The sequence below is a fragment of the Pseudophryne corroboree genome, chromosome 6 (assembly GCF_028390025.1).
Source record: "Pseudophryne corroboree isolate aPseCor3 chromosome 6, aPseCor3.hap2, whole genome shotgun sequence".
Lineage (NCBI taxonomy): Eukaryota > Metazoa > Chordata > Amphibia > Anura > Myobatrachidae > Pseudophryne > Pseudophryne corroboree.
Window position 1 is genome coordinate 346,212,580 of NC_086449.1, and position 27,422 is coordinate 346,240,001.

The following is a 27,422-nucleotide window of genomic DNA, read 5'->3' on the forward strand; positions in this document are numbered from 1 at the left end:
TCCATTGCTCAGCTCAAACGCCTTCGAAACACTACCATAATTATGCCCACTTTTATTTCTATGGGGTGTACTCAGTTAGTGTCAGATCCTCTCCGACGGAGAGGATCCGACACTTCATTATTCAATTTGCAAGCATTTCCGTTTTTTTAAAGTTGAATCGGCATTGTTGAAACGGGACAAAAACCTGTCGGAAACGCCCGCAAATTCGATAAAATACATAGATCTGTGGCTAATCCACCGATCCACGCGTTTTCTGACAAGTTGGAAAAAAATGGCACTGGACTTGAATAGGTCGAATCCAAACTCAACCTAAAAAAGTCGGAAAGTGCAGTTTTTCCGACTGGTCTGAAATTGACAATAATTGAATAGCCCACAATATGTTACAAACCTCATTATTCATTTCTGTCATTATTGCCCGCCTTGACCATTGCAAATTACTACCTCGCCTCCCCCTCACCTGTCTTTCACCTCTACCATCCATGCTGAATGCTGCAGTAATCGTCTGATGGACCTTCCTCTCTCTCCACTTCTGCTGTGCCACTCTGAAAATATCTTTACTGGTTCCAGTATTCAAGCTTCTCAACCTTAAAGCTCTTACTAAAGGCAGCCATATACTGTGCAATTATTTACCTTGATCAGCTGAATATGATCAGGCCGACTGTACAATGTACAGTAAGGCTAGTACTAAGCTTTCACTCTGTTGGGCATGAGAAACCTTTCAGCATACCCGAAATATGCAATAATTGCCGTTTGGATCTGGCAGCAGATATATTCAGCGTCGGACACATAGACCAATTATCTGACAGTGTATGGAAATTGGGGTTTCTGCCTGAGGGCGAGTTTCATATATCACATTCCTCACCAGATACACTCCCTCTCACCCTGGCTCTGACCCACAACTCTCCTCCTCCTCCATGGTAACCACTTTATGGGGTGACTTTCAAAAGCCAACACTTCTCGTCGTGCTTAAGTAGGGAATATTAAATGGAAATATGACGTAAAGTAAAACACGCCATGGTTTCCTGCATAAACACGTAGAGAAGCAGTGGCTTGCTTAGTAAAATTTACCTCTAACTGACCGCGGCACCTCCTTTAAGCCACGCCGCCCATTCTGTAATGCCGCGATCACCGGCATTTAAACTGCAAGGAGTGTGGCTATGACAATGCAATTCAGCAATAATCGTGTCATCAACTGCCTGGACCACCCAATTTACTCACTAAGTGGGTGGCTGGGCAGGGAGACCTGAAGAATCAGGAGACTTGCCTGCTCTTCCGGGGGGGGGCGGGAGGGTCATCCGACTTTCGGGAGCCTCCTGGCCATGCCGGGAGAGTAGGCAACTATGATCTGCAGATATAATCTGACATTGGCTGTGCTACAGAGCCGACGCAATAGGTCTGTAAATGATGTCATTCAGACATATCGTTTGTATACGCCCACTAACACACTAGCGGTATATCGGCCGCTTGCTCAAATATATTGTCTAGTGTGTACCCAGCTTTAGGGGAGAATTCAATTCCAGGAGCATGCAAGAAACAGTACTGTTGCTGGCATTTAAAACACTGTGGCAACGGCAATGTGCACCCTTCGTCGGCAATTGAATCCCCCCCTTAGTCTACTTTGCTGGGTCAGTAATTATCCTACCCGTTTCCAAAGAAAAGAATTCAACACATGTATGCTTTGCCATTCTGACTGTCCAACATTGCTGTTTTTGTAACATCTTACAAATAAAACATAAGAAATGGGTTAAATTTTACCATTGAGATCTAATATTAGAACACTGTATTTAACATTTGAACTGCACTAGTATGAAATATTATAGATTGCATTGTGCACATTGTATGGTACACCCTTCACTAAAATGTATCTAAATTTTTGACCATTTTCTCAGCATATAGGTAGAAAATAACCCCCAAGGACGGGTAACCGGGTAATTGTTTATGGTGTTGGTCTAGCTGGGGAATTTCTCTGCAGACTTCCATTAATGCTACTCCAGAGTAAAATGTGTTTTTTTTTATTGCTATGTAGTCAATATTATGCTTACCACTTTCTTCAAAAAATACATCCTGCAACATCAGTATGGGTAACCTGCATGGAGGATGTTATTAAAGTTGGTAAACACAGGCAGACAGAATTTGTTTTTTTTTAAGACTTAATCTAAGTATACACCTGCTACAGCTATACATTTATTTTTCTTCCTTATGTCACATACATGCTAGCGTTTTCGCAGGAGTATAAAGTAAAAAACAAAAACACAGATGCATTTTTAGTATTTTGAGCTAGCTGCAGATTTTTTCGGGGTAAACATATGTGTATAGAAACAAAACCTGTTCTGAATACTGTAAAGGTAGTGCAGGATCAGTTATGGTTATTGAAGTCAGGCATTGTTTTTAAAAAAAAGTCGCTTCCCCTTCAAGATAACAGTCTGTGTAAATTATAACAGTCAATTCAAGGTTCTTTGTGTAGAATACATAAAAGTTTGCCATCATATGCTGGAGCATTTAATACATAACATGTTAGTGAATTTTATGACTCATGTCAAGTTCTTTATATAGTACAGTATGTGGGAGGGTCAGTTTATTACAGCAACTATTCGCTCAAAGTTAGATATATGAACACACTCTTGTTTTAAAACTAAACAAAGAAAACAGTATAGGCTACTTTAAAGTATATGGTGCTAGAATATGCACTTTTTTTTTTTTTTTAAAGCAACATTTTTATTGAAAAGAAGTCGAATATGCTGATACAAGTCAAACAGGAGATGATGACTCCAAATGAAATATCCAAAATCACATACAAGCCATCCCGTGGGGAATAACCAAATGTAACAACAACATGGGAGCACATCATCAATACATTGTATGTATGTAGATATATATATATATATATATATATATATATATATATATATATATATATATATATATATATATATATATCTGTCGACAACAATTTTTTACGTTTAGACAAAAAATAAGAGAAAAATAGGGGAGAAGAGACAAAGAAGAAGAGGAGAAGAGAGGAAGAAAGAAAGGGAAAGGGTGGATGGGAGAGAGGGAGATCATCATAGGAGAATACAAGGTAGAGGCAGGGCGCAGGAGGGGAGGCCTCCCAACTGTAAACTTTACCTCCTGGTAGAAGAGGGCATAGTATAGGTGAACCAAGGATCCCAGATCCTCCTAAATTTCTCTGACCTATCCCGTAAGGAGGCCGTGATTTTCTCCATCATGGAGATATGCCATATTTTGGCTATTAACATGCTCCTAGGGGGGGGGGGGGGGGGGGGGGTTTTCCAATTTTTAGCTATCACACATCTGGCAGCGTGTAGGATCTGGAGTACCAGGTTGCTCTCCTGGGAGTCTAGATTGGACAAAGGTAGGCCCAGAAGGGCAGACCAGGGACATAGCGTTACTTGCGAGGAGAAAATGGAGCTAATGAGGGTTTCCACCTGAGACCAGAACGTGCAAATTTTGGGGCATGACCACCAGATGTGCAAAAAGTCTCCAATTTGACCGCACCCACGCCAACACAATGGTGATGACCTAGGAAAAAACTTATGTAGTGTAGCAGGGACCCAATACCATCTAGTATAGACTTTATAGGAATTTTCCTTCACTAAGGAGGAAATTGAGGACTGAGCTACCTTTTGCCTAATAATTTCCCATGAGTCCTCTGCTGGGGGTGGGCCAAGGTCCTGTTCCCATTTACGCTCATGGGGAAGTATGTTCGCTGCCTTCAGAGAACGTAGTAAGCCATAAAGTATAGAAATAATACCCTGCCGCATGGGAGAATAAATACACAAACGTTCTAAGGGAGTAAGTTGACGTATGACTTGGGATTTTGAAAGGGAGCTTAAGAAAGAACGAATTTGTAAATACTCATAAGATACAGGTTGAGGGATATTATATTTGTCACGTAGGGACTGAAGGGAGCGCCAGGAGGAGCCCTCTATGAAATCAAACACCAGTCCCGGACGTGGGCTCAAATGGAACCACAGGTGGGACCGTAAGGTGGAGCCAGGGGGGAAATCCTGATTGTCCCAAATGGAAGTGATGGGCGAAGGGAAAGTGGATAAACCATAATGCCGAATGCAGAAACACCATAGGGAGCAGGTAAATTTAGTGGGAGGGGTGCACGCTTGCATTGTCCGGGTTGGTCTGGTCGGTGCAAGTAGGGAAACCAAAGTGGAGACCCCGGCCGCCAGACGCTCGATACGGATCCAGGGTAGATGGGGCGCTGGGGAAAACCAGGCGACAGCCTGGCTCAGGTGAGTTGCGTGGTAGTATTTACGAATGTCTGGCAGACCTCTGCCTCCAGATAGTGGATCACGTACCAAAGTGGAGGTCCTAATTCTAGGAGGCTTACCAGACCATATAAATTTTAGGAAGAGTTTCTGCATTCGGCCCAGGGCCTCAGCGGGGATGCGTACGGGAATTGTTTGAATCAGATATAAGAGCCTGGGTAGGATGTTCATCTTTACTGAGACTATCCGTCCGAACCAAGCTATAATCTGCTTGTCCCAGGCCCGAAGGTCCGACTCTATACACTTGAATAAAGCCGGGAAGTTCTCAGAGTATAGGGAGTCGTAGGAGTTCGTGATGAGCACGCCTAGGTATTTAATTTTCTTGGGGCGCCAAGCAAAATTAAAGTTAGCAGCTAGGAGAGATCTGGTGTCCTCACTGAGATGTAGAGGGAGGGCCTCCGATTTGGAATAGTTAATACGATATCCCGAATAATGAGAATATGATGATAGGGTTTTAAATAGATTGGGGATAGAAATATTAGGTGAAGACAGAGTTAACAGAACATCATCTGCAAATAATGACAATTTGAACTCCTCGTCGCCAACATTAATGCCCTTAATATCAGGGTTAGCCCTAATCATGCACGCCAATGGTTCGATGGTCATAGCAAAGATTAATGGAGACAGAGGGCACCCCTGTCGTGTACCGTTGTTGATGTGAAAGAGGGGAGAGTCCTTACCATTAACCCCAACTCTGGCAGAGGGGTTGGAGTAGAGTGCCTGAATACCCTGAAGTAGGCTTCCTCCCAGGCCGAACCTACGCAAAGTGGCGAACATGAATGGCCACAATATTTTATCAAAAGCCTTCTCCGCATCAAGCGAGAGAAGGACAGAGGGTAATTTAGCTTTATTGATAAGATGGACCAAATCAATGGTTCTACGGGTATTGTCTCTAGCTTGTCGGCCTGGGATGAAGCCCACCTGGTCAGCGTGTATCAAACGCGGAAGAACTGGGTTTAGTCTTAGGGCGAGAATTTTGGCAAAGAGTTTGATGTCATTATTTAGTAACGAGATGGGGCGGTAGCTAGCACAGGAATTGGGGTCTTTCCCAGGTTTATGAATTAAAACTATCCTTGCCTCTAGTGCCCGGGGTGACAGAGGATTACCTCTGAGGAAACCATTGAAGAGTCTACAGAGATGGGGTAATAGGATCCCTTTAAATTTCTTGTAATACATAATTGACATCCCGTCGGGGCCAGGGGCTTTACCAGATTTCTGAGTTTTAAGCGCATTATCTAACTCTTCCAAAGTTATCTCTGAGCTTAACTGAGAGACTGTCGTGCTACTCAGTGATGGTAGGTCACACTTATCTAAAAGGGATTCGATCCCCTCATGGAATCTCAGTGAAGACGACGAAGGGCCCGCCTCCGCGTTATACAATAGTTTATAGAATTCCTCGAATTCACCCAGGATGCGGTCAGGGTCATGTGTTAGTGTTCCCTGTTTGGTGTGAATAGATAAGATATTTTTTGAAGAGATCTGAGCCCTCAGTTTCCTGGCCAAAATTTTATCTGCTTTATCCCCTTTTTCGTAATAAATCTGGTTAAGGCGTCTAAGGCATTGTTCAGTCTTATGAGATAACAATATATTAAGTTCACCCCTGACTTTAAGTAGTTTATCTAAATCGGCCGGGTTTAGAGAAGATTTATGAACCTCCTCCAGATGGTGGAGTTGGTCAGAGAGTTCTGATATCTTTTGGGAGCGCTGTTTGGCGAGTCTGGCCGCAATTTGAATAAAATGGCCTCTAAGGACCGCTTTATGCGCCTCCCACAGGGTCATGTCTGATATATCAGGGGTTTGGTTTTCATTAAAGTAATCTTTCAAAGCCTGAGTGATTTGTTGCGGCACCTCGAACTGTTGAAGAAGGGCATCATTGGAGAAGGTGCGTGCCAGCCCAGACAAAGATAAGGATATTGGGGCATGGTCGGACCATGTGATTGGGTGGATACAGCATTTCTGGATTCGGGAGGTGAGGTCTCTACTTACCATGATCATATCAATTCTGGTGTATAGATTATGCACTGGGGAATAGAATGTGTAATCTTTAACTAAGGGGTCAACAACCCTCCAGGAATCGAATAGTAAGTGATTTTTAAGTAGGGACTGCAGGGCTCGGGAGTTGCGGGTATGTGTATGGGCCTGGGACGCTGGTAGGGAACTAGAGCGATCAAGGCTATGATGGAGTATAGTGTTGAAATCACCTGCCAATAAAATGTCGCCTTTCCTACACTGAGCGATTTTAGAGTCTAGAGAGGTGAAAAACGAGGCTTGATTAACATTGGGAGCGTAGATATTGACCAGGGTGATGGGGACATTATTAAGCTTGCCTACTATAATGAGGAACCTTCCGCGCTTGTCCCTAACAATTTTTTCTGATTGTAAGTGTAGATGGGCGGGGATCAATATGGCAACCCCTCTTTTCTTCTGGGAGTGGTCACAGGCATGTATGGCTACAGGATGGCGTCTAGAACGTAGTTCAGGGTGGGACGTTCCTTTGAAATGTGTCTCCTGGAGGAACACCAGATCTCCCCCTACTTGTTTCAAAAAGAGAAATAATTTGGTCCTCTTTTGGGGACTATTGAGACCCTTCACATTATAGGATATTACGTTAACAGACATAACCGTACAGGTAGAAGCAAAACTCTAATGGCCCTAAGGGCCCATTGATGATCTCCCTGGGGGTAGGGGGGGGAAGAAGAAAAGTGAGAGGTGGAGAAAGAGGAAGAACAAAGAAGGGTAGCAACATAAAGAACAATACAAAATGAAAAGCAATGAACATGTATAATATACCGAGCCAATGACCCATTGTACGCATTGTACGGGTCTAAATGTTTGAGCTCCCGTATGGGGTATTAAGGGAGAGGGGTTCTCCCCTATGCTCAATACTGACTATAATGGCTCGGTGGGGGGTATGGCTCCGAGTATCAAGGGGCCCACCGACCAATCAGATGGGGGGGGCGACCAGGGGGGTCACAACCTCAAATAAACTTAATAAACCATTTTTGAATCTTATGAACACAGAGAACATATGCTCAGTTATATGAACACAGTGGAACAAAGGAACCCGTAAACCTCTAAGCTAATATGCATAACAGTGGGAAATGACATGTAGTAACCCGAAATTGCAGCTGTGAAGAAATGTTCACGGAGGGTCGTGTCTCGCGGAAGTTTTTGTCGGGACTGTCAGCCACAGACGGCGGGGCGCCCGCTGTGGGAGAGGTGAGACTGGAGTGCGTTGAAGAGCTGGAGCTTCCCGCGGGGAGACAGGTTTATCCGACTCCGGGGGAGAGAGGTTAAGTCTCAAAAGAAGCCGGTGGGCCTCCTCCTTAGAACGTGCCAGCAGACTCTTCCCATCAAGTTGCACAATGAGAGCAAAGGGGAAACCCCATCTGTAACGGATTTGATTGTCCCTGAGGATTTGGGTGTACTCCCGCAAGTCGAAGCGCCTCTTAAGAGTGGTAGGGGATAAGTCCTGAAACACCATTAGCTTATGCGTGTCGAACAAACACAAGTCTCTATTCCGGGCCGCTGTTAGGATTTTTTCCTTGGTTTTAAAGTAGTGACACCGTAAGACTACGTCTCTTGGAGGGGACGAAGTCGGGGGTTTTTGGCGCAAGGCCCGGTGAGCCCTGTCCAGGAGGAACTGCTCGCGCGGGACGTCCGGGAGGAGGTGTTGGAAAAATCTGAGGAGGAAATCCTCCAATTGTGTTGGCTCCACCGACTCCGGTATGCATTTAATACGTAGGTTATTACGTCGTGCGCGATTATCTGCGTCTTCCTGTTGGTCGTGGAGCAGGTAAATATCTTCCTGCATAACGTGGACTGAATGTTCCAGTTCTTGTTGGAAGGAAATGACTTCATCAATTTTTTGTTCAGTATCGTTAGTACGGGCCCCGAGATCAGATATCTCCGCCTTGAGCCCCGAGATGGCGTTATGGATCTCCGAATGAAAAGCTTGTTTCAGTGATTTCATCTCCGCCAGGATAGAGGAAATGCCATCTTTCATGGAGGGGTCTGGGGCAGATGAGTCTTCCTCAGATTCCGAAACCGGGGCGGGAATAGGGACGGCCGGTACTTTAGTGGAACTGGATTTCATCTTAGAAATAAAGGAGGAGATTTCCGCAGAGGACGTATTTTTCTTGGACTTAGACTTAGACATGGTGTGTGACAGTCCCGGAGCTAGGAGAGGTCATAGGGCATAGCTGAGTAATAGCATAAATAGTTACTGATCCATCATGAGGTAGAAGTTGAGAATTCACAAGGAAAAGACCCCCGTGGTCGCACCCATAGGCATTCAGCAGCACATTTCTCTGCTAGATAGCAACATAGGAGACTGGAGTATAAAGTATAAAGCAGGTAGAGTTGCAGGGAGAGGTCAGGAGATGGCGCCCCCGGGCTTGTAAAAATGTAAAACAGAAAAATCCAGCACAGAAGGGAAGTATCAGGTAACTTCAGTAAATTATATGAAAATTTAATGCTGGGGGGGGGGGGGGGTGTTATAGCATATATAGGACCCCTATGTGGTGAGAGGATGGTACTCTTATTTGGCCTAGTTGCACCTTAAGGCAATGGGGGGGGGGGGCGAGAGAGCAGACGCCCCTATCCGTGCGGGTAGTCGAGCAGGGCTCCCCAGCGGCCGAGCGTGAATAATAATACCCCCGAGAAGGGTTATTTGAGCGCAGGCTTGGGGCTGAGGGCCAGACCCAGAGAGAGGTTGATGTGGGAGCTGTGGTGCTGCGGTGCTGTGTCTCCCTCCGGCACACAGCGCGGAGTGTCCAGCCGTGGGCGCCCGTTGGTGTCAGGCGCGGGCAACGGTGGGGGAGAGAGTGTGTTGGGGGATCAGCTCACCTCTGTGTACGGTGGAGGCCGCCGGGTCCCGAGTCCACAGCTCCGTCACCGGGACCGAGACCTAAAATGGCCGCCGCCTCCGGAGCGTCGTATCCCCGGCGTCTGCTCTCCGGCCTGTTCTCCGTTCCTCCGCAGCCTCCTCTGTCTCGCTGGTATGAGGGAGTGTGTGTCAGCTCCCAGGGGGTCCACGTCCGGGCACTTAATCGTACTTTGGGGACGGGGCTGAAGCTCCGTAAGGTCCGCCGCCAGAGGATCCGAAATTTAGGCCCCGGCTTTTGGGTGGAGGGTAGGCCGCAACCCGCAGGAGCCGGTAAACCGGCTCCCCGATTCCGCAGCACTACCCCACCACCGATGAGTGTTCCCTCTGTCAGGGGGAACACGTTTAGAAGGCTCTTCCCGGGCAGGGATTGGATTTTAGGGGCAAAAACTCCTTAATCTCAAGGGAGCTCACAGAATGTGCTGCCTATCAGTTCAGCCTCCAGGCCACGCCCCCTCAGAATATGCACTTTTTAGTGCATATTCTAGCAACCTGCACCTGTCACAACCACTGCAGTTCCTCTTTCTTGTCTGGGGTGTAATTTTTTGCTCTGGTGCTTCTTGCACACTCTGATCTGTATTTCAGCACCAGAGTGTGCTAGAAGCACGAGAGCAACGAGTGTCGTCCCAGGCAGGGAAAAGGAACTACACACGGTGTGACGGGCAGGGTGCTAGACTGAAGACTATTGGGCTGGATGTAATGCCGTCGAGTTGGCTGGAGGTGCGGGTTGCCTGCTGAACTTTGACATTTCTCTTACGTCCTAGAGGATGCTGGGGTCCACATTAGAACACATGGGGTATAGACAGTCCACCAGGGAGAAATTGGCACTTTAAGAGTTTGAGAGTGTGTGCTGCCTCCTCCCTCTATGCCCCACCTACCAGACTCAGTTTAGAAAATGTGCCCGGAGGAGCCGGTCACAGGTAGGGGAGCTCTACAGAGCTTTTCTAGTAATAAGTTATTTTAGAGTTTTTAATTTTACAGGGAGGCTGCTGGCAACAGCCTACATGCAGCATGGGACTAAGGAAAGGGGAAGGATGGAGAGAGGAGAGAGGAGAGAGGAGAGAGGAGAGAGGAGCAGGACGAGAGGAAGAGAGAGAGAGGAGAGAGGAGAGAGGAGAGAGGAGAGCGAGAGAGAGAGAGAGAGGAGAGAGGAGAGAGGACGAGAGGAGAGAGGAGAGAGGAGAGAGAGGAGAGAGAGAGAGGAGAGAGGAGGGAGAGAGGAGAGAGGAGAGAGGAGAGAGAGAGGAGAGAGGAGAGAGGAGAGAGGGAGGAGAGGAGAGAGGACGAGAGGAGAGAGGAGAGAGGAGAGAGAGGAGAGAGGAGAGAGGAGGAGAGAGAGAGAGAGAGGGTGAGAGGAGAGAGGAGAGAGAGGAGAGACGAGAGAGAGAGAGAGAGAGAGAGAGAGATGAGAGACGAGAGAGTCGAGAGAGAGGACAGACGAGAGAGAGAGAGATCGAGAGAGAGAGAGAGAGAGCGAGAGAGAGAGAGAGAGATGTCCACCCTGCGGGGTCTGAGCCACTTACTCTGCTGACAGGACACTGAGTCCTGAGGGGTTAGAACGCGTCCCTGCCACAGGTGGATCGCTCACACCCAGCCAGCATGCTGCCACCCCTTACAGAGCTGAAGATTGTGGCAAGTAAGACACCGACTCCTCTTGGTAGCGGGGGACGGGCTGAAGATGGGCGGCAGCAGGATAGGAGCGCAGTATTAACTGCGCTCCGGGATGGCTCAGCGGTAGGGCCTGCGCTTACACCCTACAACTAGTCACAAAGCCTGTCGGGGTCCCAGGACCTCAGCCAGCATCAATCCTCCGGCCAGTATAATCAGATGAAGAGCGGGAAGACAGCGCCATTTTGGAGGCAGAGCTTCTCCTCAGAGCAGACGCAGCAGCGTTCAGCACCATTTTCCCACCTGCACAACGCTGATAAGGAGAAAGAAGGTCCCTCCACAGCAACTCCAGATATCTCTCATGGTGCCAGGGGGTTGTAGAAGGGGGGGGAGGCTGCAATACAACTGTGTATCCTATTAAGGTGTACAGTCAGCGCTGGCAAGGGGTCTCCCTTTGGTTAAAAGCGCTGTGGGGGGGGGGGGGGGGGTGTGTGTGTCTCTGTGTGTGTGTGTGTGTGTGTGTGTGGGCGGGGGGGGGGGGGGGTATTTTGTGGTCTCCTTTAGCTATGTCCAGGGACACTGTGTCATATGCTGCAGAGGATGTCCTCCCAGGATGATCCCAATTCCATGTTATCAGGATAGCACTGGTTTAGCACAGATTCCAGCAAGGGAACCAGAGTAGTTTTCCTCCATCAAATCTTGGATTTCTCAGATTTCAGATAGGGTTGCAAGTAATGAATCTGCAAACCAGGTATTACAGAACTCTTTGGCAGTATGGCCCGATTCTGGTACCTCAGGACGCTCCACTATATACCCCCACAATCGTGCGCTTGTTCATGTCATGCAAGATGACACTGATACCGATTCTGATATCACAGACGGTACTGGGTGTGTTGTGAGGCTATCAAGGATGTATTGAATACTAATGAAACACCACCTGAGCAGATTGGGGAGGTTTTTTTCACTGAAAATAAGAAAGCCTCGCTAACCTTCCATGCGTCAAAGGAATTAAATGCTATATTTGAGGAAGCATGGGAAAACCCAGAGAAAAAATGTCCAGATCCCTAAAAGGGTCTAGGTGGCATTTCCTTTCCCTGAGGAGGATAGGAAAAAATGGGAAAGCCCGCCAATTGTTGACGCATCTGTGTCCAGACTCTCAAAAAAGGTGGGTTTTACCTGTTCCGGGATCTACCGCCTTAAAGGAGCCCGCTGGTCGAAAAATTGATAATACACTTAAATCAATGTACACTGCTTCGGGTGCCATATTACATCCCACTATTGCTAGTGCATAGATTGCAAAAGCTATAGTAAAATGGTCAGGCACCTTACTTGAGGATTTGGATACAATGGATAAGGGTGATGTTGAATTGTTTTTGCGTAACATTCACGATTCAGCAGGTTTTATGGTAGAATCCATGAAAGACCTGGGTTCCATGGGTGCGGGGATCTCTTCCATGCAGGGCCGGACTGGGACTAAAAATAGGCCCTGGCATTTTTGAAGCACACAGGCCCACCTTTGTGACTCCTCCCCTTACTATTCCTGACTCCTCCCACTTATTAGTCTATGCTCTTACAAATATAATTAATATTCTAACAACATACAAGCGTACATCATTTTCTATTAAAATACATACAACCTGTGGTTGAAGTGGAAATTTTTAAGTGGGGGTATGTAAATGTGAAGTTTGTAAATCCCGCGCTCCGGAAAAGGGGGTGTGGCCACTCAAAAGGGGGCGTGGGTGTGGCCACTCAAAAGGGGGCGTGTCCTTCAGTGTAGTTTATCACACCATACACCCCTTATACGCATTATGCACCACAATAGTAGGACCCCTTATACTATCTAGTACTGGTGCCTCTTTCACATTATACCACACAGTATGAGCCAAAATTTACATTATATGCCCCCAATAGTGCAGTGCCAGATCCACAATTGCCCCCACAGTGCCAGGTATACAATTGCCCCCACAGTGCCAGGTAAACAATTGCCCCCACAGTGCCAGGTAAACAATTGCCCACACAGTGCCAGGTAAACAATTGCCCCCACAGTGCCAGGTAAACAATTGCCCCCACAGTGCCAGGTAAACAATTGCCCCCACAGTGCCAGGTAAACAATTGCCCCCACAGTGCCAGGTAAACAATTGCCCCCACAGTGCCAGGTAAACAATTGCCCCCACAGTGCCAGGTAAACAATTGCCCCCACAGTGCCAGGTAAACAAATGCCCCCACAGTGCCAGGTATACAAATGCCCCCACAGTGCCAGGTATACAAATGCCCCCACAGTGCCAGGTATACAAATGCCCCCACAGTGCCAGGTATACAAATGCCCCACAGTGCCAGCCAATTGCCCCCACAGTGCCAGATATACAATTGTCCCCACAGCAGCCAGTGCTGCAGCTACTTACCGCTGCTGCTGCTCCTCCGGGCTGTGAGGGACGGGGGTGAATCAGGAGAGCAGAGCGCCCGCCAGCGGGGCTGTGTTTGGTGCTGCGGCGGCTTCGTTCAAACCAGCCGCCGGTTCATGAGCCAATCAGAGCTCGCGGACCGGCGGCTTCTGATTGGCTCACGAACCGGCGGCTGGTTTGAACGAAGCCGCCGCAGCACCAGACACAGCCGCGCGCTGGCGGGAGCTCTGCTCTTCTCTCCTGACAGCTGAGACATGCTGCCGCCGGACTGAGCGGCAGCGTGTCTCAGTGACCGCTGGACCGGCCCAAGTGGCCATCGGCCCTTCTGGCATGTGCCAGAAGTGCCAGATGGCCAGTCCGGCCCTGCTTCCATGTCTGTTTCAGCTCGTCGGGGACTGTGGCTGTGCCAGTTGCCGGCCGACGCGGAATCCAGGAAAAGTGTGGAGTCCCTACCCTACACAGGTCAGGCTCTCTTTGGGGAAGCTTTGGATGCGTGGATATCCACGGCTACAGCGGGTAAGTCTCCGTTCCTTCCCTCAGCTGCACCTGCTCCGAAGAAATCCTTCTCTTCATCAGCATCACAGTCCTTTCTGTCTAACAAGCCTAGAAAGGCCAAACCGTCCAATACCTTCTTTAGGGTAGGTCGAGCTAAATACAAAAAACCTGCTGCGGCAGGTTCCCAGGAAACTAAGAACCACAAAATATATTTAAACAAGGGAGCGCTAAGAACAGGGTCAGTTTAAATCACACATTTATTACAATCCACATATAAACAGCAAATAAAATCAAGGATAATATCCGGATATTAAAACAATATAGTGCACTCTTTATTTAGTCCCATGCCCTGAGCTCAAATTAGTAATTGTTTATTCACACAGATAGATCCGTACAATCTCCACTAGTACGCATTAATTGTGTCCAATTGTAACCATGCTGTCTTGATAATAAAATTGGCTTTAAACAGGGCAACCTTCTTATTATTTGTATCCAGCAAAAATGTATCAGTCACTGGAAGGCTCCTTAATAGATAGCAGTAGGGGGAGAGCGCTGTGTAGTGAGTGGATGCACAGCGGTATGCTACGACCCCTACGTCCCAGCCGCAGCACGTCTTTTGAAAGGTTACTCACAGCCGCCTCTGCTTCCCTCGGGGTGCAGACCGTTTTGCACTCGGTCCTGCTGTTGCTTTATCCCCAGTCAGGTTTCCACTGCGCTGCGTGCGGTAATAGGATCCGTTCGTGAAAGAGCTCCGGGCACCGGAATCCAAGTAGTGAACGCCCCTCTCAGGAAACTAAGCCTGCTTCCAGTACGCCGAAGTCCTCCGAATGACGGTGGACCGTGTGGCCTGTAGGTGAGGCCAGTAGGAGCGAGGCTCAGACAGTTCAGTCATGTCTGGGTATCGTCCAGCCTGGATCCCTGGGTGATAGATATTGTGTCCCAGGGATACAGGTTGGAATTTCAAAATCTCCCTCCTCACCGATTTTTCAAATCAGGCTTGCCAGTTCTGCTGGCGGACAGGACTGTCCTACAAGCAGCGGTCCAGAAGTTGGTGGAGGCACAGGTCATTGTGCCAGTACCTCCTCATTTGCAAGCCACTGGTTACTATTCGAACCTTTTCGTGGTACCGAAACCAGATGGTTCGGCCAGGCCCATTCTGAACCTAAAATCACTGAACCCTTTTCTGAAGGAGTTCAAGTTCAAAATGGAGTCTCTCAGGGCGGTGATATCAGGTCTGGAAGAGGGGGAATTCCTAGTATCCCTGGATATCAAGGATGTGTACTTCCACATTCCTATTTGGCTACCGCATCAGGCTTATCTCCGTTTTGCATTACTGGACTGTCATTTCCAATTTCAGGCCCTGCTATTCGGCCTCTCTACAGCACCAAGGGTGTTCACCAAGGTGATGGCGGAGATGATGGTTCTACTCCGAAAACAGGGGGTAAACATCATTCCGTGTCTGGACGATCTACTGATAAAGGCATCGTTCAAGGAGGAGCTGTTGCAGTCCATTGTACTCACAACCCGCCTACTCAGAGTCCACGGTTGGATTCTGAACCTTCCAAAACCTCATTTGGAACCAGCCCGGAGGTTGTCTTTTCTGGGGGATGATCCTCGACACGGAAGTGCAGAGGGTGTTTCTTCCACAGGAAAAGGCGTTGGTGATACAAACAATGGTCCGGGATGTCCTGAAGCCAGCCCGGGTGTTGGTTCATCAATGCATTCGCCTTTTGGGGAAGATGGTGGCCTCTACGAGGCTCTCCAGTACAGAAGGTTCCATGCTCGGGCCTTCCAACTGGATCTCCGAGACAAGTGGTCAGGATCTCATCTACACATGCACCGGAGAATTTGTCTGTTGCCAAAGGCCAGGATTTCACTCCTCTGGTGGCTCCAATTAGCTCACCTTCTGGAGGGCCGCAGGTTTGGGATTCAGGACTAGGTCCTTCTAACCATGGATGTGAGCCGCTGGGGCGCAGTCACTCAAGGGGAAACCTTCCAAGGAAGGTGGTCAAGTCTGGAAGCCTGCCTGCCGATCAACATCCTGGAACTAAGAGCCGTCTACAACGGTCTTCTTCAGGCGGCCCATCTTCTAAGAAATCAGGCCATTCAAGTACAGTCGGACAATGTAAGAATGGTGGCTTACATATACCAACAGGGCAGAATGAAGAGCAGAGCTGCGATGTCAGAAGTGACAAGAATCATCCTCTGGACAGAGACACGCGTTGGCGCTCTCTGCAATCTTCATTCAGAGAGTGGACAACTGGGAAGCAGACACGATCTCCATCCGGGGGAGTTGGGTCTCCATCCGGAGGTGTTCAAGGAAATAACAGACCTTTGGGGGTTTCCCCAAATATACATGATGGCCTCTCATCTCAACAAGAAGCTTTGATGCTATTGTTCCAGGTCGAGGGACCCACAAGCAGTGGCAGTGGACGCCCTGGTGTCTCCGTGGGTGTTCCAGTCTGTGTACGTGTTTCCACCGCTCCCACTCATTCCAAGAGTTATAAAGCTTGTACGGAGAACAAGAGATCAAGCGATCCTCATTGCTCCAGACTGGCCAAGGTGGGCTTGGTACGCGGACCTTCTGAATCTCTTGCAGGAAGAGCCGAGGCCTCTACCTCTTCGGGAGGACCTGCTGCAGCAGGGGCCATTTGCCTATCAAGACTTACTGCGGCTACGTTTGACGGCATGGAAGTTGTACGCCTGATACTAGCTCGGAAGGGCATTCCCGAAAAAGGTCATGCCTACCCTGATACAGGCTAGGAAAGGGGTAACGTCTAAACATTACCATCGTATTTGGAAGAAATATGTCTCTTGGTGTGAGTCCAAGAAGTTTTCTGCGGTTGAGTTTCAACTGGGACGTTTTCTCCTCTTCCTGCAAGCAGGTGTGGAAATGGGCCTGAGGTTGGGATCTGTGAAGGTCCAGATTTCGGCCCTGTCCATTTTCTTCCAGAAACAATTGGCTGCCCTCCCTGAGGTTCAGACCTTTTTGAAGGGAGTTCTGCACATCCAACCTCCCTTTGTACCGCCTACGGCACCTTGGTATCTTAACGTGGTGTTGCAGTTTCTCCAGTCGGACTGGTTTGAGCCTCTACAGGAGGCGGAGGTCAAATTTCTTACATGGAAGGCTGTCACGTTGTTTGCCTTAGCTTCTGCTAGACCTGTGTCAGAATTGGGGACTTTGTCCTGTAAAAGCCCTTACTTGATATTCCACGAAGATAGAGCTGAGCTCCGGACATGTCAGCAGTTTCTTCCAAAGGTTGTGTCGGCATTTCATATCAACCAACCTATTGTCCTTGGATGTTGTGAGGGCTTTGAAAATCTATGTAAAGAGGACTGCTCATCACAGGAAATCGGAACTCTTTGTTTGTCCTGTATGATCCCGAAAAAATTGGGTGTCCTGCTTCAAAGCAGACTATATCTCACTGGATTAGGTTCACTATCCAGCATGCTTATTCTACGTCAAGATTGCAGTGTCCAAAATCTGTTAAGGCCCACTCTACTCGTAAGGTGGGGTCTTCCTGGGCGGCTGCCCAGGGTGTCTCGACGTTACAACTTTGCTGAGCGGCAACTTGGTCTGGGGCGAACACGTTTGCTAAGTTCTACAAGTTCGATACTTTGGCCTCTGATGATCTGAAGTTCAGTCAATCAGTTCTGCAGGAGCCTCCGCGCTCTCCCTCCTGTTCTGGGAGCTTTAGTACATCCCCATGGTACTAATGTGGACCCCAACATCCTCTAGGACCTAAGAGAAAATAGGATTTTGGTTACCTACCGGTAAATCCTTTTCTCGTAGTCCGTAGAGGATGCTGGGGTCCACATTAGTACCATGGGGTTATAGACAGGTCCACCAGGAGCCATTAGCACTTAAAGAGTTTGAGAGTGTGGGCTGGCTCCTCCTTCTATGCCCCTCCTACCAGACTCAGTTTAGAAACTGTGCCCGAGGAGACGGACATCTTCGAGAGAAGGATTTAACACAGATAGTGGCAAGATTAATACCAGCTCACACATACAAGGCACATCAAGCTAACTAGCTTGAAAAACTCAGCAACCGCTGAAACATTACTTACCAAGTAACAATGCAGTACATAACTAAACAAAGTTGTACTGAGCCAGATAACGGGCGCCCAGCATCCTCTACGGACTATTGTTTCTTTTAAAGCGGCATAAAAAAAAAAAAGAAAGAAAGAAAGGCTGAGTTTGTCCAGCAACCTGACCGCGGAGTGCCGCCTCTGCTTTATTCCGGATATCACCTAGTCATAGGTGGGGAATGATTGTTTGATGTATCACTACTAGGAAGGCACCCCGGCATATGCATTCATCACCCAGAGTGCCAGATTACGACACTATGTGTAATATATATATATATATATATATATATATATATATATATATATATATATATATATATATATATATATGTGTATATATATATATATATATATATATATATATATATGTGTGTATGTATATGTGTGTGGATCATTAGATCGACAGTGTCTAGGTCGACCACTATAGGTCGACAGTCACTAGGTCGACAGGTCAAAAGGTCAACACGAGTATGTTTTTTGGTGTCGTTTTCTTCGTAGAGTGACCAGGAACCCCAATTAGTGCACCGTGTCCGCTCACCATGCTTCGGGCAGATAACGATCCACGTGGACTACGATTGGAATGGTAAAGTATGAAAAAGTAAAGAGGAAAACATTTTTTTTGGTTAAAACTCATGTCGACCTCCTGACCCTGTCGATCTTCAGAGTGTGTGTGTGTGTGTGTGTGTGTGTGTGTGTGTGTGTGTGTGTGTGTGTGTGTGTGTGTGTGTGACACAGACATCTACATACGTGGTGACAAGTGGGATGATTGGGAGGTGTGCAATGTAGGTACATGGAGACATCCTTGTACATTTAGTATATCACAAACATGCACTGCACTACCATGGGGAGCACATATTGATCTACAAAAGCTTCATGCCACAATGTAGCTTTGTATATGAAAAGCACTTTAACAAGTTTCTATCTCAATATTTTGTACATGTCCATATATAGACCAGGCACCCTAATGGTTGGTGACTTACTAAGTACCTCAGTCAATTTGATTTAACCATCTTTGCTGAGCAATGGAATTCTTTAAAAACTGGACCATTAGGTGCCTTGAGGACAACATTTGGGAAACAGATATAGGGGTATATTCAATTGCGGTCGAATTCCCGAAAAATGTCAAAAATGGGACATTTTCGCCCCCAAAATTTTTTTTCCGACAATGCAATTCAGTACTTTTCGTCAAAAAAATGGACTTTCAAAATTCGACTTTTTGAAATTCGACATGTCAAATTCGACATTTCTGCAATGATACAAATGCGGCAATTCGACAAAAGTATATTCAATTGAAGATTGTAAATTCGACAACAGTGCTTTTAGACAGTAAATTCGTCATTTTCAATCCGCCACACTTTGCTGGCGGAATCTAATAAATTTTTTTAAAAACATGTTTTTTTTTTGTGTTTTTTTTAATTGGTAATAGCATATCTATTTATATTAGAAGGGATTAGGTACTTGGTTTGTCTATTTTGGAGGCACAAGTATTATTTATATATTTTAAAAAATATTATTTTATTTATTTTATTTTATTTATTTTATTTTTTAATGGAATGGTAAAAATCAGAAAAAAAAAATGCGTGCGGTCCCCCCTCCTAAGCATATCCAGCCCCGGGCTCTTGGAGCCGGTCCTGGTTCTAAAAATCCGGGGGGAAAACTGACATGGGATACCCCGTATTTTTAAAACCAGCACCGGGCTCTGCGCCTGGTGCAAAAAATACGGGGGACAAAAAGCGTAGGGGTCCCCCGTATTTTTAACACCAGCATCTGGCTCCAATAGCTGGGTAGATAATGCCACAGCCGGGGGTCACTTTTATACAGAGCCCTGCGGCCATGGCATTAAATACGCAACTAGTCACCCCTGGCCGGGGTACCCTGGAGGAGTGGGGACCCCTTCAATCAAGGGGTCCCCCCTCCAGCTACCCAAGGGCCAGGGGTGAAGCCTGAGGCTGTCCCCCCATCCAAGGGCTGCGGATGGGGGGCTGATAGCCTTTTGAAAAAATGAAAGAATATTGTTTTTTCCAGTAGTACTACAAGTCCCAGCAAGCCCCCCCCGCAAGCTGGTACTTGGAGAACCACAAGTACCAGCATGCGGGAGAAAAACGGGCCAGCTGGTACCAGTAGTCCTACTGGAAAAAAACACCCAAATAAAAACAGGACACGCACACCGTGAGAGTAAAACTTTATTTCACACATGTCGACACACACATACTTACCTATGTTCACACGCCGACCTCTGTCCACTTGTCCAAGTAGAATCCACGGTGTACCTGAAAATAAAATTATACTCACCTGATCCAGTGTCCTGTGGTCTTTTATTATAATCCACGTACTTGGCAAAAAAAAAAAAAAAAAAAACGAACACTCGGACCAGGCGGACTGAAAGGGGTCCCATGTTTACACATGGGACCCCTTTCCCCGAATGCAGAGACCCCCCCGTGACTGCTGTCACAGAGGGTCCCTTCAGCCAATCAGGAAGCGCCACTTCGTGGCACTCTCCTGATTGCTGTATGCGCGTCTGAGCTGGCAGACAGCGCATCGCACAGCTCCCTCCATTAGTTTCAATGGTGGGAACTTTGCGGTCAGCGGTGGGGTTACCCGCGGTCAGCGGCTGACCACGGGTGACCTCACCGCTGACCGCAAAGTTCCCACCATTGAAAGTACTGGAGGGAGCTGTGCAATGCGCGTCTGAGCTTAGACGCGCAGAGCCAATCAGGTGAGTGCCACGAAGTGGCGCTTCCAGATTGGCTGAAGAGACCTTTCTGTGACAGGAGTCACGGGGGTCTCTGCATTCGGAGAAAGGGGTCCCATGTGTAAACATGGGACCCCTTTCAGTCCGCCTGGTCCGGGTGTTCTTTTTGTTTTTTTTGCCAAGTACGTGGATTATAATCTGGACACTGGATCAGGCGAGTATAATTTTATTCACAGGTACCCCGGATCGTCGGAGACATTGGAGACGTGCCAGTCGGCGGGTCAACATAGGTAAGTATGTGTGTGTCGGCAGGTGTGAAATAAAGTTTTACTTTCACGGTGTGTGTCTCCTGTTTTTATTTGGGTATTTTTTTTCCAGTAGAACTACAGGTACCAGCGGGCCCATTTTTCTCCCGCATGCTGGTACTTGTGGTTCTCCAAGTACCAGCTTGTGGGGGAGGCTTGCTGGGACTTTTAGTACTACTGGAAAAAACAATATTCTTTAATTTTTTCAAAAGGCTATCAGCCCCCCATCCGCAGCCCTTGGATGGGGGGGGGGGGGGGGGGCAGCCTCGGGCTTCACCCCTGGCCCTTGGGTGGCTGGAAGGGGGGGACCCCTTGATTGAAGGGGTCCCCACTCCTCCAGGGTACCCCGGCCAGGGGTGACTAGTTGCGTATTTAATGCCACGGCCGCAGCGCGCTGTATAAAAGTGACCCCCGGCTGTGGCATTATCTACCCAGCTAGTGGAGCCCGATGCTGGTGTAAAAAATACGGGGGACCCCTACGCTTTTTGTCCCCCGTATTTTTTGCACCAGGTGCAGAGCCCGGTGCTGGTTTTAAAAATACGGGGGATCCCCTGTCAGTTTTTCCCCCGGATTTTTAGAACCAGGACCGGCTCGAAGAGCCCGAGGCTGCTTATGCTTTGGAGGGGGGACCCCACGCAATTTTTTTTTTGTTTTTTTACCAGTTTTTCCCGTTTTTTAAAAATCTAATCAAAATCCGTCAAATCGGCCGTTTTTCTACAGCGGGACTGTCGAATCCGTTTTTTATTGAATATGTTGAATTCCGGCACCCACTTGCCGGAATTCAACGGTCGAATTGCGTCGAATTAAAAAACGGGCGAAAAATTGCTGCGATTCGTCGGCAATTGCATATACCCCATAGACTATTAAATGCACATTTGCTACATTGCACAATACCAAATAATAGTTTGTTTGTTTTTCTTCCCTAAAACTACATTTCAGCACACAGTTGTGGAGGTTGCTGGTTAGAACTGTGGTAAACTATGCTAAAAGACTGGCAAGTTACCCTATATACCACCTGCCAGAACTATAGCAACCATTATGGGAATTATTTCAGCAACTCACAGAAGGAGATTCATTAAAGGTGGGTACACACTGATGGATATATCTGCCGATCAATTGATCGGCAGATATATCTATGGACGGATCGGCCAGTGTGTTGAGCATACACACTGGCCGATCCGTCGGGGACTGACGTCATGAACTGGGCGGGCGTGTACACACGCCCGCCCAGTTCAGCTGTCAATCACCGCCGGCCGCCGCAGCATGTGTACAGGCGGTCGGCTGACCGCCCCGTACACACACAGTGACGCGCCAATATATCGGTAGATATATTGGCCATCGGCTGTGCTGCGGGGCCGACGCGATACGTCTGTGAACGACGGAGTTCACAGACATATCGGCCGTACACACTGGCCGACGGACCCGCAATATATTAGCCATCAAGAGAACGACTGATATATCGGCCAGTGTGTACGGACATTAAGTCAAGCGCAGTAACCCACTGCAATAAGCATTGCTTTCATGGTCTAATGCTTTGGTCACTGCTACATGTAATGGCCACTACTCGCTTTTATTCTGCTGCATAGCACTGTCAGCCACTCATTTCTCACACAAAGCTGTCATTTCTAGATCTTAAGGACACCAGTCTTAGGTTTGTACTTCTCAAATTTTGCCGTGTTCCTTTCTTTAAATCCACATCCTCTACCAACAGAGTAACACAAGGCTCAGGCTAAGCACTCTGTATATGTACACCACTTTTCTTGTAAAACACATATACTCCTTAAGCTCGCAGTAATTACCTCTATGCAGATGACACCCATATTTATCTATTTTCTCAAAGGGCCTGATTCATGTTTGTAAGTAAAGCAAAAACGCAAGCATCTGTGTAAAAACCATGTTGCTCTGCAGTTGAATCAGATGTGACATGTGCAATGTAAAAAGTGCTGTTTGGGCATCCAAACAGCCAACTTCTCACACATTTCAGCTCACCACCTCAGGGGGCTGCAAGCTGAAATGTGTCCTCCAGCGGCTATTCACTCCCAAATTGAACAATTGAATTGCTCCATTGGGTGCCATCTAGTGGCAGCCATGGGGAATTAAAAAAAAAAAATGGATTTCTTCCCATAGAGAATTCTTGCCACAAAGTTTAATGAACCCTTATTTCTGAAGCACCTTAGCATGATGCAGTATCAATTCGTCATTGGAATCCTTAGACTGAGGGGACTGTTGGGTGCTTAAAACTTGCAAAGTGTACCCTATTAGAAGTATAGGTATGAGATTTTTCTTTGGGACTATATTTTACTCAAAAAAAAATTTGACAGACTCGCTTATTGTGGGCATACGACTAATTAACTGTTAATACATATGATACATACAGTGGGGGAGATTCAAATGTTTGAAAAGTCAGTTGCGAGTTTATTTTTTTCCTATCTAATAGATAGGAAAAAACAGACACCCAGCCGACTTTTCATATATTTGAATCTCCCTCATTATGTGTGACATTTTATTTGTTTTACATGCTAACAGCTGTGCTTATTTCATTTATGGGCCTCAGCACAGCTCATTTATGTACATGTACTGCCTCTCATTCTTTCAATAAAATTGGTAAACATTTAAATAATAATTATATATAGTTATGAGAACCAGTGTACAGTAGCAATAAATTCAAGTCATATTGTGGGGAAGAAAATAGAGTTACTGCATTCTGGATTGTAAAGCAGTGAATGCCCTTATAACTGCCCCTATCCACTTCTTTATCTTGCTTAAAAAAAATAAAAAAGACCACAACAACCCTTATTTCCATTTTCCACATTCCCTGCAGAATTATTGGTGTTTGTGCACTGAATTCCTACCTAGCCAGAAACATCTATATTACTGAAAATCTCCCATGATGCTGTGCACATAATCAGAGTTCTAGCCCACAAAGAACAAAAAAACCTATTTGAGCTGCACCTTCAGAGTTCATAAATAACCTTTTTTTAGGTTTACAAATCTTAATAATATTGTAGGGTATTAAAACAGGTCTCTCCCACCCCAACATTTTTCACTTATATGGAGGGCAATTATTATGTATCAGACAAGGAGGCAGATATTTGTTATTTATAATACTCTTATGTAAGAAATATTATTGTAGTAATATATTAGTGGAAACATTGTTTAATTTTAGTAAGTGCAATATTATTAATTATATTAAAAAGGGACAATATAAATTACATTGTTCATTGGCATTTAAAAATGCTTGTATGGTGGAGACATTTTAAGGCTATATTAAATGCCCACATAATAAAATGTTGCCACTGTATTTATAGTACAAATGCATTTCAATTAAAAAGTATTTAAAATTCAGTTTTCTGGTCTTTCAATTTGCATAAGGAACATCATACACCATCAGGTTGCATTCCAAATGTGCCGAACACATCCCATGTGCACTAAATATAATGACATTAATCTTCAATTAGATTATTTTGTACTAGCCAGAAACAGACATGTAAATAAGGGTCTGATTAGGCATGAGAGTAAAGGGGCACATACAACAGGCACCCCACCCAGACAACGCGTTGAACAATCTTGATTGGATTTTTAACATGCTAGATTTGCCAATCCACCAAGAAATCAGTGATCGGAGTCTGTTAATCAGCATCGGGGATTTGCCCCTTAGATGTATGGCTCCCATTAAAGTAATCAAAGTCGCCTCACCGTTGTCCAAGAATCTGGTATAAGGCTGGTGTCTAATTTGCACTGGGCTCATTTATATTATTATAAAGTGCCCACATCTTCATGTACACATACTATAATACACACACATATACTGTATACACACACTTTTCAACACATGCATTGCGTGGCACAGTGCCAGCCCTTACCAGAATATGCCCAACTGTGTCCTGCAAAGAGAGAGAAAAAATAAAAAAATATATATTACTTCTTAAACCATCCAGCACATTTTATAACTTCAGCTAATTATCAATTTGTCATATACTGTGATCCTTCCTACAAGTTCAATGTCTTTAAACTAGATAAGTAATTAAAAATAAAAAAGGGAAGTCATATCATGATACAAGTAAAATACATTTCTGGTGAATAAATAAAGAGAACAGTCTTTGAAATACCTGGAGTCTTACAAATGCTTGAAAGTGATGGTTGGTATAAAGCCAGGGAAAGGAAAGATGAAGAACATAAAAACTCTACCTGCACTGATAAAGTATTAAAAGGAAACTTTAACATACATTCATGGTAATAAATGGGGTAATATCTTACCATCAGAGGCTGCCTGTATTGTAGGCAAGGTCAGTAAGCAGAAGAGCAATCTGTACATCTGTGAGTTTCAGTAACAAGAATAGCACCACTGATTCCAACTCTCTCCTCATTCACACACTACCCCTGCACAATAACCTCTTAGTTACATACAAGTGACTGCTCTGTCAGGCTCAGCCCAAACCCTTCCGTCACCAATAACACATCTTAGCCGGTTACCTGGCAGAGTCTCTGACCCCTCCTCCCTACCTGCTATCCATCCCTGCAGAATGATCACACCTGAGATAGGAGCTGCTGAATGTTAATGAACAGCCTGAGATAGATAGAATGAGGGGGAAAATACCAGCACACAGATCACATTGCTGATATGCAGCTCTATATAAAATCTTAGAAGTCCACTAATACCTATTTCTCTGACGTCCTAGTGGATGCTGGGGACTCCGTAAGGACCATGGGGAATAGACGGCTCCGCAGGAGACTGGGCACATCTAAAAAAAGCTTTAGGACTATCTGGTGTGCACTGGCTCCTCCCCCTATGACCCTCCTCCAAGCCTCAGTTAGATTTCTGTGCCCGGCTGAGCTGGATGCACACTAGGGGCTCTCCTGAGCTCCTAGGAAGAAAGTATATGTTAGGTTTTTTATTTTCAGTGAGACCTGCTGGCAACAGGCTCACTGCACCGAGGGACTAAGGGGAGAAGAAGCGAACCTACCTAACTGGTGGTAGCTTGGGCTTCTTAGGCTACTGGACACCATTAGCTCCAGAGGGATCGAACACAGGACCCGACCTCGTCGTCCGCTCCCGGAGCCGCGCCGCCGTTCCCCTTACAGAGCCAGAAGCAAGAAGGTGGTCCGGAAAATCGGCGGCAGAAGACTTCTGTCTTCTCCAAGGTAGCGCACAGCACTGCAGCTGTGCGCCATTGCTCCTCATGCACACCACACACTGCGGTCACTGATGGGTGCAGGGCGCTGGGGGGGGGGCGCCCTGAGCAGCAATATTAACACCTTGGCTGGCGAACTGACACCATATATAGCCCCAGGGGCTATATAGGTGTTTATTAACCCCTGCCAGAACTTTTACAATAGCGGGAGAAAGCCCGCCGAAAAAGGGGCGGAGCCATCTCCCTCAGCACACTGGCGCCATTTTCCCTCACAGTTCTGCTGGAGTGATCGCTCCCTGGCTCTCCCCTGCAGTTCTGCACTACAGAAAAGGGTTAAAAAGAGAGGGGGGGGGCACAAATTAGGCGCAGTATATATATATATTATGCAGCTATAAGGGAAAACACTCTCTATAGGTGATATCCCTGTGATATATAGCGCTCTGGTGTGTGCTGGCATACTCTCCCTCTGTCTCCCCAAAGGGCTTTGTGGGGTCCTGTCCTCTGTCAGAGCATTCCCTGTGTGTGTGCTGTGTGTCGGTACTGCTGTGTCGACATGTATGATGAGGATAATGATGTGGAGGCGGAGCAAATGCCTGTGAATGGGATGTCACCCCCTGCGGGGTCGACACCGGTGTGGATGGACTTATGGAAGGAATTAAGTGACAGTGTCAACTCCTTACATAAAAGGTTTGACGACATAGGACAGCCGGCTGCTCAGCTTGTGCCTGTCCAAGCGTCTCACATGTCATCAGGGGCTCTAAAACGCCCGCTACCTCAGATGGCAGACACAGATGTTGACACGGATACCGACTCCAGTGTCGACAACGATGAGACTAGTGTACCTTCCAATAGGGCCACCCGTTACATGATTGAGGCAATGAAAAATGTATTACACATTTCTGATAATACCCCAGATACCACAAAAAAAGGGTATTATGTTTGGTGACAGAAAACTACCAGTAGTTTTCCTGCATCTGAGGAATTGATATGAGGTGTGTGAGGAAGCGTGGACTTCCCCCGATAAGAAATTGATAATTTCTAAGCAGCGTACCCTTTTCCGCCAGAGGATAGGTCACGTTGGGAAATAACCCCTAGGGTAGATAAAGCGGTTACACGCTTATTAGAAAAGGTGGCACTACCGTCACGGATACGGCCGCCCTGAAGGACCTGCTGATAGAAAGCAGAAAACTACCCTTAAAGCTATATACACACACACGGGCATTATATTGAGACCTGCTATTGCCTCGGTATGGATGTGCAGTGCAGCAGCTGCGTGGTCAGATTCCCTGTCGGATAATATTTATACTATAGATAGGGACAATATTTTGCTGAAAATAGAGCATATAAAAGACGCTGTCTTATACATGCGTGATGCACAGAGGGATATTTGCCGACTGGCATCACTAATAAGCGCTATGTAAAACCATTGCCGCCAGACGGGGGTTATGGACTCGGCAATGGTCGGGCGATGCCGATTCAAAACGGCACATGGAAGTTTGCCCTAGAAGGGGGTG

At 46.7% G+C, this 27,422-nt stretch overlaps 1 protein-coding gene across 3 annotated transcripts in view; it reads right to left on the reverse strand.

Moving 5' to 3' along the window:
• Positions 1–25,305, reverse strand: part of CA12 (carbonic anhydrase 12) — an 83,944-nt gene extending 58,639 nt beyond the window's left edge. For 2 of the 3 annotated variants that reach the window (XM_063926535.1, XM_063926533.1), the window contains exons 1-2: positions 25,034–25,269; positions 24,640–24,660 (exon numbers count right to left, since the gene is read on the reverse strand). In XM_063926535.1, the coding sequence (XP_063782605.1) occupies positions 24,640–24,660; positions 25,034–25,091 (79 nt within the window). In that variant the 5' untranslated portion in view covers positions 25,092–25,269. The other variant, XM_063926534.1, reaches the window with a different exon arrangement.
• Between the last annotated feature and the right edge of the window lie 2,117 nt (positions 25,306–27,422).